General features: G+C 41.2%; 1 protein-coding gene across 1 annotated transcript in view; it reads left to right on the forward strand.

The window, feature by feature from the left end:
* Window positions 1-17951, forward strand: part of ADCY5 (adenylate cyclase 5) — a 220499-nt gene that overhangs the window by 143307 nt on the left and 59241 nt on the right. Inside the window, exons 4-5 of the mRNA XM_061370062.1 lie at window positions 15617-15728; window positions 15916-16043. Coding sequence (XP_061226046.1) covers window positions 15617-15728; window positions 15916-16043 — 240 coding nt within the window. The remainder of the gene's footprint in view (window positions 1-15616; window positions 15729-15915; window positions 16044-17951) is intronic.

Raw genomic sequence — 17951 nt, forward strand, 5'->3', positions numbered from 1 at the left:
ACTAGACTTTGAAGGCTCTGCCCTGCCTGCGCTGCGAAGGAATTATGAAGAAAGAGCAAGCAGGGATAGTACATGAACACGCGCTCTTTGTGCTCGGGACTTCTCGTGACTGCTGGCTGTGTCTGCAAGGGGAATTAGTGCTACATTTCGGCTGGGCTGACATGCCACATGGGCATCTTTCTGTCCCTCACTAATGTGACAGCCCAGAGAAATTAATTAATTTGGTTGACATTCCAGGTAGCAGAGAGTAAAACAGAGAGGTAGTGAAGATCTGAGGAGACAACAGTGATGAAGTATGCCATGCTCATCTGGGAGCATAGAGGCTCAACCCACATGCAGTATAGGTTATCCAGATTTGTTTTTCCTGTGTGCTAGAGGGCATTCGAGGCCACATCTTTTAGGAGAGGCCCTAACCAAAGAAGGCATCCTCATTCTCTTTTGTTAACTCTGTTTCATTTTTTTTATATGAAAGAATAGAACCCTGGAGCAGTGGCTTGAATCCCCGTGTCCTATGTCATGGAGCACGCTGCAATCAGCAGGGCAGAGAGAGGTGCTTGTTGTCTCTGCTTCTAATTTTTCTGGGTATTGTATATGTAATGAGCAGCTGCAGCATGAGGTCCTGAGGGCACCCCCATTCCCAAACCAAAACGGCCTGTCAGCCACTTCAGGCTGGATTCAGACAGAGATAAAATCAGATCCACATTTTCTCACTTCTCAGGCGAAGGGTCTTAAGAGACAGTTTTGTCACTTCCATTCTCACTTTATAACATGCACTTGCAGAACACTAAGGAATCAAGGATACAGACTTCTATGTAGGTTTCTGTTCCTTAACAATGTGACAGTCTGTTGTGACAGGCCATTGGTATTTTATCTGGCAGGACTATAGGCTCCCAGCAAAGTTTTGGCTACAGTCATGAAGCAGGCAGCATGGATGTGGTAGGGATATTCTTAAATGCTGGACACATATCCTTTCTTATTGTAGCTGTTGACTTAGTCTGAGGCCTGTTCGTATTTCTTAATTTAAAAAAAAAAAAGAAAAGAAAGAAAAGAAAAGAGAAAAGAAAATAAAAGAAAAAGAAAAAGAAAAAGAAAAAAGAAAAGAGAAAAGAAAAAAGAAAAGAAAGGAAAGGAAAGAAGAGAGAAGAGAAGGGAAGGGAAGGGAAGGGAAGGGAAGGGAAGGGAAGGGAAGGGAAGGGAAGGGAAGGGAAGGGAAGGGAAGGGAAGGGAAGGGAAGGGAAGGGAGGGGAAGGGAAGGGAAGGGAAGGGAAGGGAAGGGAAGGGAAGGGAAGGGAAGGGAAGGGAAGGGAAGGGAAGGGAAGGGAAGGGAAGGGAAAGGAAGGGAAAGGAAAGGAAAGGAAAGGAAAGGAAAGGAAAGGAAAGGAAAGGAAAGGAAGGAAAGGAAAGGAAAGGAAGGAAAGGAAAGGAAAGGAAAGGAAAGGAAAGGAAAGGAAAGGAAAGGAAAGGAAAGGAAAGGAAAGGAAAGGAAAGGAAAGGGAAAGGAAAGGAAAGGAAAGGAAAGGAAAGGAAAGGAAAGGAAAGGAAAGGAAAGGAAAGGAAAGGAAAGGAAAGGAAAGGAAAGGAAAGGGAAAGGAAAGGAAAGGAAAGGGAAAGGAAAGGGAAAGGAAAGGGAAAGGAAAGGGAAAGGAAAGGGAAAGGAAAGGAAAGGAAAGGAAAGGAAAGGAAAGGAAAGGAAAGGAAAGGAAAGGAAAGGGAAGGAAGGGAAAGGAAAGGGAAAGGAAAGGGAAAGGAAAGGAAAGGGAAAGGAAAGGAAAGGAAGGGAAAGGAAAGGGAAAGGAAAGGGAAAGGAAAGGAAAGGGAAAGGAAAGGAAAGGAAAGGGAAAGGAAAGGAAAGGAAAGGGAAAGGAAAGGGGGCAAGCAAGGCAAACTGAAACCAAACCCCTCAAAACCCAGTCAGACATTCCTGTAAGATGCTACCATGAGGCTCAAACTGAATTGGAAATTTATCTGCTGAGCTCTCTAGCCTCAGTGATCCTTGATTAACCACAGCATGTCTGAAGCAACCAGGAGGGGCAGAGGGTAGTGGGTTCCTGAGGGTGATTTGCTTTCTCCTTTGTTTGCTGTTAACTTTTTTTCTGCTTCTGTTTATGAGGATTCTGGTGACTGAGTGTTGTCAGCAGGATTTTTTTCAGTTGCATAAGAACTGAGAGAACAGTATCTGTCTGACTCTTTCCCAGTGAATGGCTTTCAAGTTAAGCCATGGCTGTGGTTATTGTGCTCTAGCTGTGACACTATAAATAAAGTTATTAAGAGCAATATGTAAATGGGTTTCTATTTTTGTTCTCTGTATTGTTTGCAGAATCTGGGGCAGTTATTCAGTAAGAATCATCTGCTGTTTAGCACTGAGCCTGGCAGCATTTGGTGCTGTGTGGGCTGCTGCTGTTTTTCCCTTCCTTTCTTTCTTTGCACTGGCTTTTAGAATCCAGCTCCTTTGCAAGTTTGTTTGTTGTGGTATATAAGAAATAGAGTAGCTGTGCTAAGCATTTTCAGACTTCCGGAGAGTGACTTGGTACTTAAGAACAGAGACTCATCTCTTCATATCTGAACTATAGGAGCATTAAAACCAGCTATACAAACATCAAATACGACAGCTGCTATTTGCCTCAGTGCTTATCTTGCAAATTCCAGTTTGTTCAAAGATCTTTACGGTTTGTGTTTTGTTTGTTGCTCCCCTTTCCATCGCTGTGGATCTGCCTAACAGCCCTGGGCCCTGCTCATGCTGGAAACTTGTACCGCATTGATTCGTGCAGTTACAGTACAGCCCCCTAAGGGAGAGCACAGATATGTTGGTTTAGAAACACTTTATGACGGTTGTGGCTATTCCTACCTGGAAGAGCAAATTATTATAATCCAAGGTATCTGTTTAGAAACATGAATGCGTCTGTTCTAGGGACAGAAGCAGTGTTGCTGTTAACATACATACTCTATAAAACATTTCACATGAGACATTTTTTTTCAAACTTCTTTCAGCTCTGCAAGTGAATTTAATTCTGGCTTTCCCGAACCCCCTACAGGGAAAGTCCCAAACTGTTTGTTCTGTGACTCATTAGCCACAATTTTGTGTTAGCCTTCAGATTGGCACATGGCTTCCATGGTACTTTAATTGCATTTCGTGGGGCTTCCTGACAGGCCACCATAATGTTGGGACACCAGCAAGTTGTGTCTCCAGTTTCACTCCTTGCTGGAAGTAGTGGTTTTGTGGTATACATAATGGATAAATATGCAGAAATGTTTTGAAGCTGGGACAGCCGCTGTTCTGAGCTGAACTGAACTCATCCTTTCAAATGATAGGCATTTTACTTCATTTTCTTGTTTTTAGTCTTCAAGCCAAAATTGCTGCTACTGTAGTGGCATAGAAGGTAAACAGAGATTAGCTAGACTGGTTTTGCATAGCTGTAGAGAGATCTGACAGAGTAACCTTCCTCTTACCATAATACATATTTTAGATGGTCTCTAAGGTGCCTTTCTATGCTATAGAAAAGACCTGGTCAGACTCTATTGATTTTATTGGCATTAGTTCATTGGTAAGCTAATAACTATTTACAAGAACTGCATTTAGAGATGATATTTTGCAAATATTGAGAGTAGCAAACAAATGGCTTAGTGAAATATCTTAATGCATTAACACAGAAATTATATTTTCCAATGGAAAATGAAAGAGAGAAGCCATTTCTTTCTATGCAGATCTATTATTCTGGTGGCAGCAATTACAGTAATTCTCTTGAAATCAAGTTAAAATGTTATGCCTGCTTCATTATGAGAAGAAACCATTGATTAGAGTTTCAGTGGAAAGTTAAAAAGTCTTAATATGTGCAGTGGGCAGACCTGTCTCATCACGCTCCTGCTCCAGCATCTCAGCAATAGGTTTTATGTGGATCTTCTCTGGACTCATAAGGCCAGGATTCACAATCCTGCTTTGCCATGTTTTTCCCCCGTGACCTTGAGCTCCTTTATGTCTTTTCTTTATATACTGTACTGCTGTCTTTGCAAAATGGCATTGCTTTTCTAGCACCAGTTATAACATTCCGACAGTTGCTTAATGCCAGTTTGAAAACTTCATATTCAAAGAGATGCAGTGGTCCATTTTATTTTATAAAGAAATAAATTTGAGATAGAACCAGCCATGTAACTGGTCACAGAATCAAATGATGGGCTTCCAAATATTAGACTCGAGGTGTCTTGATAGCTAGTATCTTGACCAACATAATAAAAGTGGTGTAAATGTTTTCTTATAATATATAATCTGAATGCCATAAAGTAGATATAACAGTGCTTACTGCCTGTAAAATAATGGACATATGTAAAGTATTTGGAATATGAGGTATGTCAGTCCCTAGCATACTTCAAGTGCATAGAATTTAATATTTCCTGCTCAACGATGATCTTTGCATAGAACTGCTCATTTAGGGAGCTCACCTATACTGTATTCTGAGGTGGAATGTTTCTATTGCTGATACTGATTGTACGGGATTTCATTATATTTACATTGTTTCTCCATGGCAGCTGGAGTTTTCTGTGTCACCAAAGGCAATCAAAGATAGGTTCAAGTGCCATTGATCAATTGCGATGTGATGGTAGATCACATCTTATAAAGGAAACAAATCCCTTAAATTGTAGCCCTCATGAAGCTGGGAGAATTTTACTGATGAATTGAAGATAACTATAAATTACTGGTTCTTATCAGGTAAGGATTATTAGTGTAGTGTACAATAACCAGATAACTAGTTCAATTGCTTGCAGGATTTTTTCCTTTTCATTTAATTCTGACTTTACGGCCAATCTCCCTTCTTACTGAAAGCATCATGTGTTTTCTTATGAAATTTATTATCAGATTTCTTAATTAATAACAAGTTGGTCCCTCAGTTAATGAGCTGTTCTGTTTTCTTTGACCAGCCACTTTACCTCACAGAATAACTAACACAGGATTATATCTTCATTTTAAAGTTCTTTTTCACTGATGTCACACTGGTGTTTCTCAGCAAAGAGGCCATCATGAAGTAAGCATTGAAAGTTACATTTCTCTGAATGCTTTGGGTCCATTTCTCTTTACAGTTCCATCGATGTAATTTTGAAAACACAATTGCTCGATTACGTTTGAAAGTATAGAAATGAGAAAGCAATGAGTCAGCTCACATTGGCTGCTCCAAAAAGGGTGATAAGACTCATGTTCCTATTCTGCAGCAATCAGTTTTCCCAGCAAATGGCCACTTTAAGTATTATTGATCTAGTAAGCTCCCAAACATGGATGGTAATTGTGTACACGGATGGACATCACTTGTCCATTCTCAGCTTACCCATGAAACAGTCTATATATTTTGGTACCTACTTTCCTTGGGAAAATGAGATAACTGTAGGAAAGATGCAGTTGTTCTTTAATATTTTAAATTATTTATATGACATTTATATGCTAATGTAATGTTTTCATTCCGTAGTGACTTTCCAGAGGGAAGACCCTGGCTTACGAAAATTGCAGAGCAAATAAATCACAAAAGAACAGGACCCTGGATAAGCTAATTTAGAGAGTGAGGAAGAAATAGGGTTAGGAAATGACCACTGCATGCAGAGTTACTGCAGCAGTACAAAAGCATTGTTTGAATATCCATGATACCAGAAAAGAACAGGCTGAATGCAATTTGCACAGCTATGTAGAGCTCATTGTTTCATCATCAAAGACAAACTCCTGAGCAATACATAACAGAAAGCATCCCAAACCTGGCTAGATGCAATTTACTCAATATCTATCCCATGTGTGTTTCCCAGGATATACATGTGAAACTGTTATGTGTTTATGCCAAAATTAATATACCCTGTTGTCTTCACTGATAACTGATTGGTTCCTGTCACACAGCCTCTATGCAGCAGGTTGTCTTTTGGTTTAATACGTAAGTTTTTTGTTGTTTCTCTTTCCTATTTTGCTGCTTTTATGGCTTCTGTCACTTTTGCAAGCTGTTGTCTGGAGGAGGGGCAGGGAGGAATAGTGCCAGACTCCTACACCTGTAGTGGTAATAGGTAGTCCCTTCTTAAAGAATTCTCTTAACTCTGTATTTTTCTTCTTCATTTTTGGCAGGATTTTGACATCAGAGATTGCTCTAATGCCAGAAAACAGTCTGCAAGAATGCTAACACCAAAAAGCATGCTTGAAGTTTGAAAGCCAGAAAATAATATGGGGGGTTTTTTTGTTTGTTTTATATGCAGTTTTAAATCCAGACAGCCCGGATTTCAGGCTGTCTTGTGGGGCAAATAAATTTGATTTATTTTGGTGCGGGCTGGATCTAGCTCCAGTTTGGACAGACCTGCCAACTCTTTTGCATTGGTCAGGCAGACAAGGGTGAGTCTGGGCTTGCTTGGAGCCAAAGCAAAGACATATGGTCAGGGTCGGCAGTATGCATGGTTCCTTTGTGCCTTTCTGCAAAAGACCATGCATGTCCTTCAGTTTGACTTCCTAAACTTCCTTGGAGTTGGAATGGATTTGGCATATTTATCATTTACATAGTTTTCCCCCTGACCAGAATGATTGGAAAAAATTTCACATTCCCACCAGTCTTCTTAGACACATGAAAAAGGTCTGAAGTCCCTCCTCCTTAATAACCCGAAATCTCATTTAGGCCACTTGGATTTATTTTTTATGCTCAACAGCCAGAGGCATCTAAGTTGGCTTGCAATGATGGAGTAATAATATTGCTTCCACTTATCTGAAAGACATCTATAATGTGTTCACCACATCTATAATGTTCCACCTATAGTTTGGCTAGTAGCCACTGAATATCTGTTTGTTTTGCTTTCCCCAACTAGTTTTTCTTCCCAAAAAGCTATTTAATACTCCTGTTTCCAGTGAAGAATTAATCTGGTTACATACAGCCTGATGAAATAGGAAAATGTTTTGACTCAAGATGTTTTGAAGAAGAGGGTAGCAAGTTTTTCATGTTTAAAATAAAAAAAATGAGTCCTGAGCTTACAGCTGAGTTCCAATAACTGGGGTTGCCACTCATGCTTGTGAACTGCAAATCTAGAAAGCTCATAGAAAAAACTTTTCCCTGTATGACTGGTGCAGTCTTCCATTTCTCTTGGTGATTTCAGAATCTTAATTTCTTCTCATTTCCTGTATTGACAGTGAAGAAGAGACTGCAGGACCAATGTGAAGCTCACTGAGTATGATGGAAAGTATGGTGCCATTTTTCTCAGCAGACCCTGAGTGCCAGCAGGGTCAGACACTCTCAGTGGGGCATTCCCAGGAGCACATTGCTAACACAAAGTTGCAACCGCAAATGTTGAGAGTATGTGATGGAGATGTGCATCTCCCAGCTGAGTCCCCCAGGCAGTTCTAACCTCTGGTAACACTCATTTGAGAACAAACATGGGAAAATCAAGTAAAGGCAGGGTTCTGCAGTTTATATCTTTGCAATGAGCCTTTCTGTCATCATGCAGTGGCTCTGAGGATGGCAGTCTGCACGTTGACACCAGTGTCTCCATGAGCCATCTGGTCTCTTGCTTCTTTGTCGGTTTTAACTCTTACCAGTTTCACTTGATACGGTTTTGCAGAGTGAACTTCTCAAATATGGATGCAGGCTTGTTTTACATTTTTTGGCTACTTTGGAAGAGGGACAGAAGGCTTTCTGCCTTTTGCTGTAAAGAAACAAGTGAAAAGGCTCACATTTTTTCTGGACTTTTGGTTTCGTAGGGATTTTGTGTTCATTTCATTTGATTATTTTATTTTTTTTTGTTATTATCACATCATTTAAGTACATACATGACTTCTCACTTTCTTGAGCAAGTGGGAGCCAGCATGACTGATCTTAAGATGGAGCACTATCAAGGTGAACAAGAGAATCCCATTTCCCAAGGGAGAGCTGTGCCAGCTGATGTGTCACAGAAGTGCCATGGCTCATTTGAAACAATAGGTGATTTCCAGTATAAAACGGATCTTCTCTGAAAACACCATATAAGTTTAGGAAAGAGTGTATCATTTTACCATTGGGGTTGTGTTTTTTCCATGACTGTAGGAAAAGGAAATATTTTAACCTCTGGTCTGTCTGATGTCCTGCTGTTCTGGAGAACGTTTTTTGCATCACTAAGGCTAAGACTTTAGCCTGTTGCCATGGTCATCCCCAGAGAGCAAGAGTGACGTCCTGTTGAGACCTGAATTAGTCTGGAAGCAGCTTGCAGCCATTTCTGGACTAGTCGCTGGGCTGTCACTCAACACAATGATCTGTGTGGGCCACTTCACCCTCCTTAGGTTGGCTTTGCTGCCCTTGCTCACATTTGTGCTGCTTTACCTAGACATGCTGCCTGACTGTGGTCACTGTGCCACTGCTGCATACTTGTCCTCACTTTGCTTTGGTTTGTCCTTTTGTTGTTGCTGCTATTAAACTCAGTAGGGAACGAGCATTGTGAGATCTCCTCTGGAAGCTGAAATCCTGTGTATACATAGGGTAAGTAGACGAGAAAGCACATAGAGGACCTTCTTGTCATCCCATCCCCAAGTAGCTATAGCTGGGAAAGAGAGACTGGGGGTATCTTGATACCATGTCTATTTTAAAAACTTCTAGATGAACTTAATACTAGGTTTATGCCACTGGAGCTGGAAAGTAACTTTTGACCTCACAGTGCTGTCAGGGAACTGACTTCTGAACAGATGTCCAAGTGCAAAAATTGGTTAATCTACCAAACTGCTTGAGAGAAGCTTCCACCCTAAATATACTCAAACAACATCTGAACATAGTTTGGGCAACCAGCTCTGGATCGTCCTGTTTGAGCAGGGGGTTGGACAAGATGACATCCAGAGGTCCCTTCCAGCCTCAACCATTGTATGATTCTGAAACACATAGTTCGCTGTTCAGGGCTCAGCCCAGCTCTTCAAGTGAGGATTTTGCCATCTTCATTACAATCTATCCTTTTTCTTCTTTCCTTGTTCACAGCATGACTTAATGACATGTGACATCAATAGCGGTATTGGTATGGTATTGTAAAACAACAGTAGCACCCTGAGACACTGTCTTTACTGATTAGCTTAGTGAAATCCATGACAAAGGTAAACTGTCTATAGCAAATGGCTTTCGCTTGTTACACCTTTACTTGTGAATGCTTGTATTTAGTGAACAATGATTATTTTATTATGGTACATTAACTTTTTCTTCTCTTATAGGTAGCATTCGTTTCAGTAAAATACCATGCTTTGACTCACACGCAGTTAGATGCACTTTCTGTTTTTTCTAAGTCATTAAAAGCTCACTGAGTCTGGGGTGTCGTGGTTTAACCCACAGCCAGACAGCTTGTTACCCACTCCCCCCCCTTCTTGCCCTCCCCCTACTCCTGGGGGAACGGAGAGGAGAATCAAAAAGAAATGCAACTCCCACGGCTTGAGATAAGAACAGTTTAGTAACTAAGGTACAATACGAATCACCACTGCTACCACCAACAACAACAATGATAAGAGAAAACAGCAAAGGAAAGGAGTACAATACCACGCGCCGAACCGCCAGTCCGACCCGGCCGACCCCCTCTCCTTCCGGGTTCCCCCCTCGGCATGACGTGCTGTGGTATGGAATACCTCTTTGGTCAGTTTGGGTCAGGTGTCCTGTCTCTGCTTCCTCCCGGCCTCCCCTCCTCCCTGGCAGAGCATGAGACTCACAAAGTCCTTGGCCAAACCAAAACACCATTTTTATTAGCTTTGTTCCGAGCCCGAAAGTCAAAACACAGCACTGCACCAGCTACCAAGAAGGAGAAAAAATGACTGCTGCTGCTAAACCCAGGACATGGGGTTTGCTCTGTTTCTCATGCAGTGCCTGTGGTGTTCAGTTTCCAGTAACACATGGTGTTTATATTCATGACTGGCATTACCGTTGTGATGGTGATAGGGTTTGTGTTTCTTGAAATTACTTGATTTATGTTGTGGCTGGCGTGCATAGCACGCACATGTCTTGAAATAGAACACAACTGTTTTTTTGCTTTTACATTAGAAGCACTGATGATTTAATTTAGCATTTTGTATAATCCTGCATTTGCAGGGGAACCTGGCTGCGTCGTGTCACTCCTTTGATAACTCTATTAGCTTCAGACATTTAAGGCTGCACTTCAGAATCATTCTCTGTAAGTGTGTGTGGTTTCAGATGTCTCATGTGGGTTTCCTGCTTCCCTCCTGGTTCTTAGCTCTTCCTACTCCTTACATTGTTCTTTGCTTTCTGCCGAGATTTCTTCCCTTCCTGCACTCTTGCTAAGAACCTTCTCCTTTGCCGTCCAAAAGATCCTTCTGCCCCAGGGTATGTTAACAGTGTAGTCACATCACCTGAATTACAGGAGCTAGTTTCAAGTGACCCGCAGTGGGATGGACCTGAGCAGAGACTGTGAAAGAAGCCCAAGCTGGGCGGGCTAAAGCTGAGGTGTTGCACTGAGGCTATTACTGGTACCTGAGATGCCTGTCCATGTGTATCTTAACTATTCTGTGAATGCATTACAGACCAAAAAAATGGGAAGGCTGAGCACAACATTTGGGGAATTTCTGCTTCATGGCTCTGCATCTTAGTTGCTCCTCTCTCCATTTCACCTCACTCTGCCTTTGCAGCTATGTGAAGCACTGTGCAGAAAGCATCCAGACATCCATCTCATGGAGGTCTCACAGTCTACAGTTGTGGTGCTGGTTATGCTAAGAGCCAAGTTCAGGCAGAAACTGGCATCCCAGTGGTAGCAGCAGCTAGAGCTGCATGCCCAGAATACCCTCTGCTGCCCATCTGCCCCTGGGTCTTGGAATCAGAAGGAGCCAGTGGCATAGGGATACTCCAGTCTGTGTATTCATCTTTCCTGCTCCCCTGTGTGGGGCTTGAGTGAGAGCAGGCAGGTATCAGACTGGTCCTAAGCAGAGGGGAGGATGGCAGATTCTGGAAGCTATTCAAGCTCTCTTTCATCTTTCTTCCCTGTCAGTGTCATGAGCCATGTAGGACAACAGCCACAAAACTGAACTTGCCTTGTACAGATATGAAATCTTGAGCCAGACCTTGCTGGAAATAGGAGTTGAAATAGGAGCTTAGGAAAGTATTCACTTCTACTGTACAATACAGTCGGTGGTACTTTTCAACCAAAAATAAACAGAAATAATAATAAAAACCATATTAAATTAATAACTCTCCTTTTCTTGTCTGTCTTTCCCAGAAATAAACATTTTTTTTGCCTTTTTTGAGGTCATACCCTGGTTACTGCTGGACAAAACCCAATCAGATGGTAAATCTGAAGGCAGTGACAGAGTGGAAAATATATCAAGATCTCTGAAGCCATTACAACATTTTGATGACATGCTAAACTTGTTTTTCCACAAAGCAGTAGCCTTCCAGATGAAGTTACTGGGACACAGGACTGATAATAGTTGCTGATGCCCAGGCTCCAGATTGTGTGGTCAGTCCCTTCCAGTCAGCTTCAGCTAACAGTACTTCTAAACCACTGCCTTAGTTATCTCATGACATTTTATAGCTATAATAATTATTTCATTTGACCTTTGGTTGACCACTATCATTTAGTGCACATTTTGGCACAAGGAAGGCCTATTGCTGGTATTGTGCTCCCACCAGCAAGGAAATGCCTTGCCCTGTGAAGACTGACAGATAGTTGGCTTGAGTTGTGCCTTTACTCACAATCATCTATCACCATTGTCCTTTAATGAAATATTTTCATTGCTGAGGGTAGTCTGACATGAAAGACTGAAGTGTGAAGCAAGGACTTTAGGGTAGTGGTGAAGCTGTATGTTTAAACTCTAAGGCTCCTGGCATAGACAAGATGCACAGGCAGGACTGGGAGATGCTCCTGCAACCTCACTGTATGCATGTTATGTGTGTAAGTAGTTATAGTGGGCTGTATTTTTAAAGAAAACCTCTGACTAAACACAAGATGAAGGTCTTGTCTGTTGCCTGATGTCTGTTGTATGAGAAATCTACTTTTTCCTAGCTGCTTCTGAGGTGTTGGGTATTTTACAGGGAGAAGGGTGAATTTAAGGGTTACTAGGCCTAATAACAAAAGGAACAGAAGTGGCATAGCACAACACCATGTATACGAGTCCCCATTTCTCCTTTGTGGGTCATTAGCAGGGTTGGGAATGATTAGCCTGGTTGTTGGCTCTGCTGCTGGAACTGTTGTGCCAGCAGGACTGGGTGGAGGGAACAGATCAGACAGGAGGAGTAAAATGATTTAGTGGCCTTCAGAGTTCTCTACTCAGAGCAGAGGACAGAGGTTCAGGCTGAGCCCCTGCTTGCAAGAGCCCTTTTCTCTGACATTCATGTGCTATTCTTTCTCCAGTCTCCCGCTGCATGTGTCTTTTCAACTCTCTGTCTTCAGTTCCCAAATCACTGCTCTGTCCTCTGCCATCTCCCACATGGTCTTTTCTGTACCCTGATGAGGTTTTCCATTCCCTCCAGCCCATGTGTCCCAGGCAGTGTCTTCTGATAGCTTGTTTAATATTGTTGCTATCTGGTTGCAAAGCAGGTCACACAGCTGTCTGAAGCCTGTAATGGAATATGCTCAGGTGCTTCAAGAGGTTCATGCATTACTGTTAGTTGACATGGAAGAAGGGTGAGGGAATGAACCATGCAGGTAGATACCTTCATGTAAATCACAGACTGTCCAAAAACTGAGTCATGCAAAGGACTTAACATGTGGTCAATTCTAGGTAGATTTTCATATAAAGAGGAAAAGGCATGCCAGGTGAAGCTCTTCCCCTTATCGCCAAGTGTTATGTCTGTGTTCAAAAGTGAGAAGACTTGCAGCATCTAAGAAAATACTTGCAGTTTATTGATTTGCTTTAGATAAAATCAAACTTCTTTTTTCCTTGACTTCACTCCCAGAAGTTATCAAAATGGCTTTGCTGAAATTGGTTCATGCATTCCTCTTTCCTCAAACAAAATGCTTGTTCTGAGCATATCATGTAGTAAATGTTGGCTTCCTAATAGGGGCATCAGTGTTAATTTCCCAGTATTGTTACTGGCTCATGTGCAGTGCATTTCAGATTCCCATCATGCAACCTTTCCAAGTTTTATTCTCATAATAAACCCTTTTGAAGTGCTTATAATTGTAGATATCTAGAAATCAGCCAGAGAGCTACATGAGGAGCTGCAACCATGCAGTCCTTGGAAGTGCAAGACAAGGATCAAGACGGAGACAGCTGCTGAATTTGAGCAAAGAGCAATGTGCTGGCCACCCATCAAAAGTTACAAGTTTGAGAAAATGTTTTAATCAAGTAGTTTCAATTTGAAAAGGCATAAATCTGTGAGTAGGATAGCTCCATCGGACTTTGCTGATTATTTCATTTGCCTGGTTGAAAATATTGCTGTGATTTAACTTCTACGAATGTACGATCTATTTATCTAGCATGGTATTAATGGGAATGTTTAATCGGATGCTATGCTAACACTAGTTTTTCTGATTCAGGCATAAGGAGGAAGTTTAGGGCATCCCTGTGTAGTATTTTCAGATATACCTATTACTATCTGGATGTCAGAGCAGCAATTGCTCTTTATTTCTCCTGTTAGAACACATGGCTATGGGGAATCTGCAATTTGTTGTATGCTGGAAGAGGAACATTCTTGCAACAGGAATTTTGTTACTGCCACAAGAGCTGGAGACATTTCCTATTTGAACATTATATATTAACACATACTTAAGTTGCTTAGCAAACAATACAGACATCTCTTAAGATTTAAGGTGATTTCAAGTGTATTTCTTTTGGAGGTTTACTTTTATTTGTAAATAGGTGAAATTTTGATTTATTTTTTGTGCATTTTCTCAAGTGTTTAAAAAATGGGAAAGTATATTTTGATTCAGACATCACTGTATTCCTATCTTGCTTTTTTTTTGCACATTTTAGCTTCTGTCTTGCTTACAAAGAAACATTTAATATGGTATGTTAGGTTGATGATTTATTGGAGTTGAAATGCAGAAGGAAAATAAGAAAAGCATGCCAGAATTAAAATGTGTTTCAGGATTTTTGGAAAAAAAAAAAAAGCTTGTGAAAATATTTTTGTTGTCTTTGCTTTCTTTCTGAAGACATTGAAGGGGATTCCAACTGGAAACAGCCTCTGCAAGTTGCCTAAAATATGTTGGAGTTTTATTTAAAAATAAAGAAACTAATCCAAAGTGCTTGTTATTTACACTTCTAATTTCTCTTCCTATTCAAGTACATCTTGATGCAATAATCAACTTCAAAGAAGAAATCAACTACTTGATAAACATTCCAATATACAAGTATAGCTTATTAATTTTATATTTATATAAATGTATGTGCATATATACACTTTATCTTAAATCTACATAGGCATAGTCTGGTGCTTGTTTTACTGAACTGTTTTAAATTCAGCATAATGGCTGTGTGCAATTCAGATCAATGTTTTCCATGTTCTAGTTGTCAGTGAGACAGAATCTTTTTCCAGTTTTGAACAAAAAATAATTTTTGCAGAACAACATTAAAATTGATTAATCGAAATCAAAGAATCATTACTAATACTTGTGTTTCAAATAATTGTGCTTTCAAAACAGTCCACGCTGCTTTCAGAGGGCTTTCCCAATCCATCCTGGGTGGATGGGAGTGATTCCATATCTCTGTTGCAATAGCAGGGGTTTGCCTCCTCTGGCAAGGACTGTTACTTGTTGTTTGGCAGAAGGTTGGGTTATGCCTGCTTGCAGACTTGCTGAGTGGAGTTCCTGAGCACTATAGCGTTTCAGGGGCTAAGCCAGCTGGAAGGTATGGTACAAATGGAAGGTTTAATTTCTCTAGTTCTTTAGAAGCCAATGAGAAAAAAATAAGCAATGAGCAAGAAGCATGTACCTGGGTAGAGTAAGTCAGAGTAGATATCCTTCTCCAGAGAGTGAAAGCCTGATGGTAAGTCTTCCCTAGGACAGTGAGTGTGTTAGGGCATGGCGAGCCAGCCCTGCTGCACCCAAGCCTTCGCCCTGGTAGCACTCAGTGCCATTGTGCCTGGCTTTGTGCATTTATAACATTGCAGGCACATAGTACCAGGCAGGGTGCTGCCAGTCATGGGGTTGGGCTGTGTGCATGGAAGCTGAACACCAAAGCTGAGGTAGGCAAGTTAAGAATATTCACTAGAGAGCAGCTTTATTTTGTGGCTGTACTTTGACATCGGGGAAGCAGACAAAGGAGTGTGGTTTTCTGCAGCAGAGTTAAGACACAGGTGATGTTATTGAGCCGAGAGGCTGAGGAATGTGAACAAAATGGGTAAGTGTTGATTTTACAGCTGGGCTAATCCAGTCATTGTGTAGGAGTGCTTTGTTGTTTACGATGGCTGATAGCATTATTATGGGAGTTATACCAGCTCCCAGTGTTCTGTAAATTTTTTGGACATGGGGCAGGGATAGGGGGATGAAAGTACTGTGGGATTTTCTTGCCCTTTCTAATCTTTGGAGTGGATGAGGTTGTGCCCCTCAGGGCTTTACATGTGATAGAGGCGGTATCATAAGGTGGGATTAGGGGTGCTACTCTCCTTTCTTCTTTAGGTCTGGGACACCCCTACCTGCCTCCGCATACCCCAGAACTTGCAGAAATATCAGCAACAAATTTTGTGACACTTTCTTCTTCTTTTTTTTTTTTCTCTCTCTCTTTTTTCCCAAGCATCCTTTTTGCAGACATAGAGGGTTTCACAAGTCTGGCCTCCCAGTGCACTGCTCAGGAGCTGGTCATGACGCTGAATGAGCTCTTTGCCAGATTTGATAAACTAGCAGCTGTAAGTTTTCTACTGTAATTCTGATTTTTTTTCCTTGTCCTGTTGCAAGAATGACATACTGTGCTGGTTCACTGTGTTTCTGTAAATATTCACTGCCCTAAAAGGCAAGCTATTGCAAGCATGAATATAGACTGACTACTTCTCTCTCCTTCACTATTATTACTTTCTTAATTTATTTATATTTTAGGAGAACCACTGTTTACGTATCAAGATCCTGGGTGATTGCTATTACTGTGTGTCCGGGTTGCCAGAAGCAAGAGCTGACCATGCACACTGCTGTGTTGAAATGGGAATGGATATGATAGAGGCTATCTCGTAAGTACCATATTCCCCATGGAGTGTTTTGGAACACATAGCAAACAGGTTCTCTTTCCCATTAGGTCTTCCTTACATTAGTATCAAGGTAGCCAAACCAGGGACTGATGCCAGCAAAAAAGGGAGACCAGCTGGAACAACAAAACAAAATAAGTAAAGGTTTGATGGCAGAAAGACAGACAATTGGGTCCATTACAGCCACAGCGATATAAAAGCTCAATCTCCTGATGAGAAAGGCAAAGGTTATTGTAATTACTGGAAGTCTCATTCCCAAATGAGGATTCCAGTGAATTACAGAAATATGAAATCAGAGGATTAATAATAGCTCCATTAAATTTCAGTCACTCTTCATTTATTTTTCTTTAAACTAACTTTTTGCTCACCCTACAATTCCTCTGCTAAGGTCTGCCTTGTCTGGATTCAGAATCTTGTCTGGTACATCTGCCACAGCCTTCTCCATGTGTCCCTAGGCCAAAATTTTCAGGTTGAAGGCTTTCTTATTTTAGCTAAATTAATTATTGAATAAACCCATAAAGTTGGTCTGGCACAGACTGGGAGAGAACTGTGATGCTTTTTTCTTTATTTCCACTTACTTCCTCATCTTTACTTTTTTCTTTTAAAATCTGTTCTGAATCTTTGCCTGCCCCTGAGGTCAGGTTAGCAGTCCTGTGTTTGTCCAGACTACACCTGTCTTTACAGACTAGCAAATATGAGACTCATATCTTAGTTATATTACTTGGGGAATTGTGGACAATAATGAATATTGTTTGCATAAAACATGAGCTCTCACAGGCCAATTCTGTCAGAATTCAGGGAGGAAAGAATTATTTGGTTATCTTGAGTGTAGGCAAGCTTAAGCACAAAATTCAGTCAGTTTTGGGTGGTAAGTGGGGTGACCTTAGTATCTACATCATCCCTGCTGCGTGGAGACTCTGCTTCTTTTTCCCTTCTCTTCTATTTTTTTGTTTGTGAAAGCATCTTCTAAAGTGTCAGTGGTATCAACAAAGAAGTAGAAGATCTCTATGCAGTTCTCTCATTCTATTCAGTAACTTGGGAGTGTCTACTTCATTGTGATAAAAACTAGAGCTACCTATTTGCTGAGGTTGATACAGTATATCCTGTAAATGAATACACCCCCACACTTTGCAGCCCCATTTTTATAACACAGATAGTTTGAAAACCAGTGTTTTCACCCAGAAGACCCCATTGAGCAACATTCCCTTGCTTTGTATACAGTGTACACTATCGGACTTCCTATCATTACTTTCCTGGTTTTAAACTCTGTTATTTTGCAACAGTTTCCTTTTGGGGGTTGTATGCAAAATGCAAAACAAAAGGAGTTTCAAGTAACTTGTTTTCAGTAGCCCTTGAAAGGATGCTAGTAAGTGGCAGGTGACAGAGTGTCTTGTCAAACACGTGAAGCAGCAAATCTTAGCCACCAGCCCTATAAAAAATGTACTGTGTACATTGCCCAGAAGTTTCACTTTCTGCGGTAGTTGACCTGATGAAATCTGGAGACCTTGACACATTGCTCTGTAATCCCCCACAAGGCTGAGTAACACCAGGATGTCGAGACTTCATTGATTAACTGCAGCCCACCTTTCCTTGAAATTAACATGGAGTTGAAGTGCACTCAGCATTTGTTTACAAATAGCTCTTCAGCAGCCTTTAAAACTTGTTTCCCACTTGATGAATGATGAATGCATTTGACAGTCTCATCTCTTTAATAAGTTTGGAAGGTGACTCTGTTCTCACTACCTCTGCTTCCCCTCTACCTTCTCCTCCCCTAAGGATCAAGATAAGAGGTTTCATAATTAAGGTAACCGATAGCTACTGAACATTTGATTGCAGGCTTCACCAGCACTGGGTCCTCCCGGCAGGCTGATTTCATCTGTGTACAATAACAGC

The sequence above is a fragment of the Neopsephotus bourkii genome, unplaced genomic scaffold, assembly GCF_033783945.1.
Source record: "Neopsephotus bourkii isolate Nb327-2 ecotype Australia unplaced genomic scaffold, CSIRO-AGI_Nbou_v1 NB_1526, whole genome shotgun sequence".
In the NCBI taxonomy this organism is placed as follows: Eukaryota; Metazoa; Chordata; class Aves; order Psittaciformes; family Psittacidae; genus Neopsephotus; species Neopsephotus bourkii.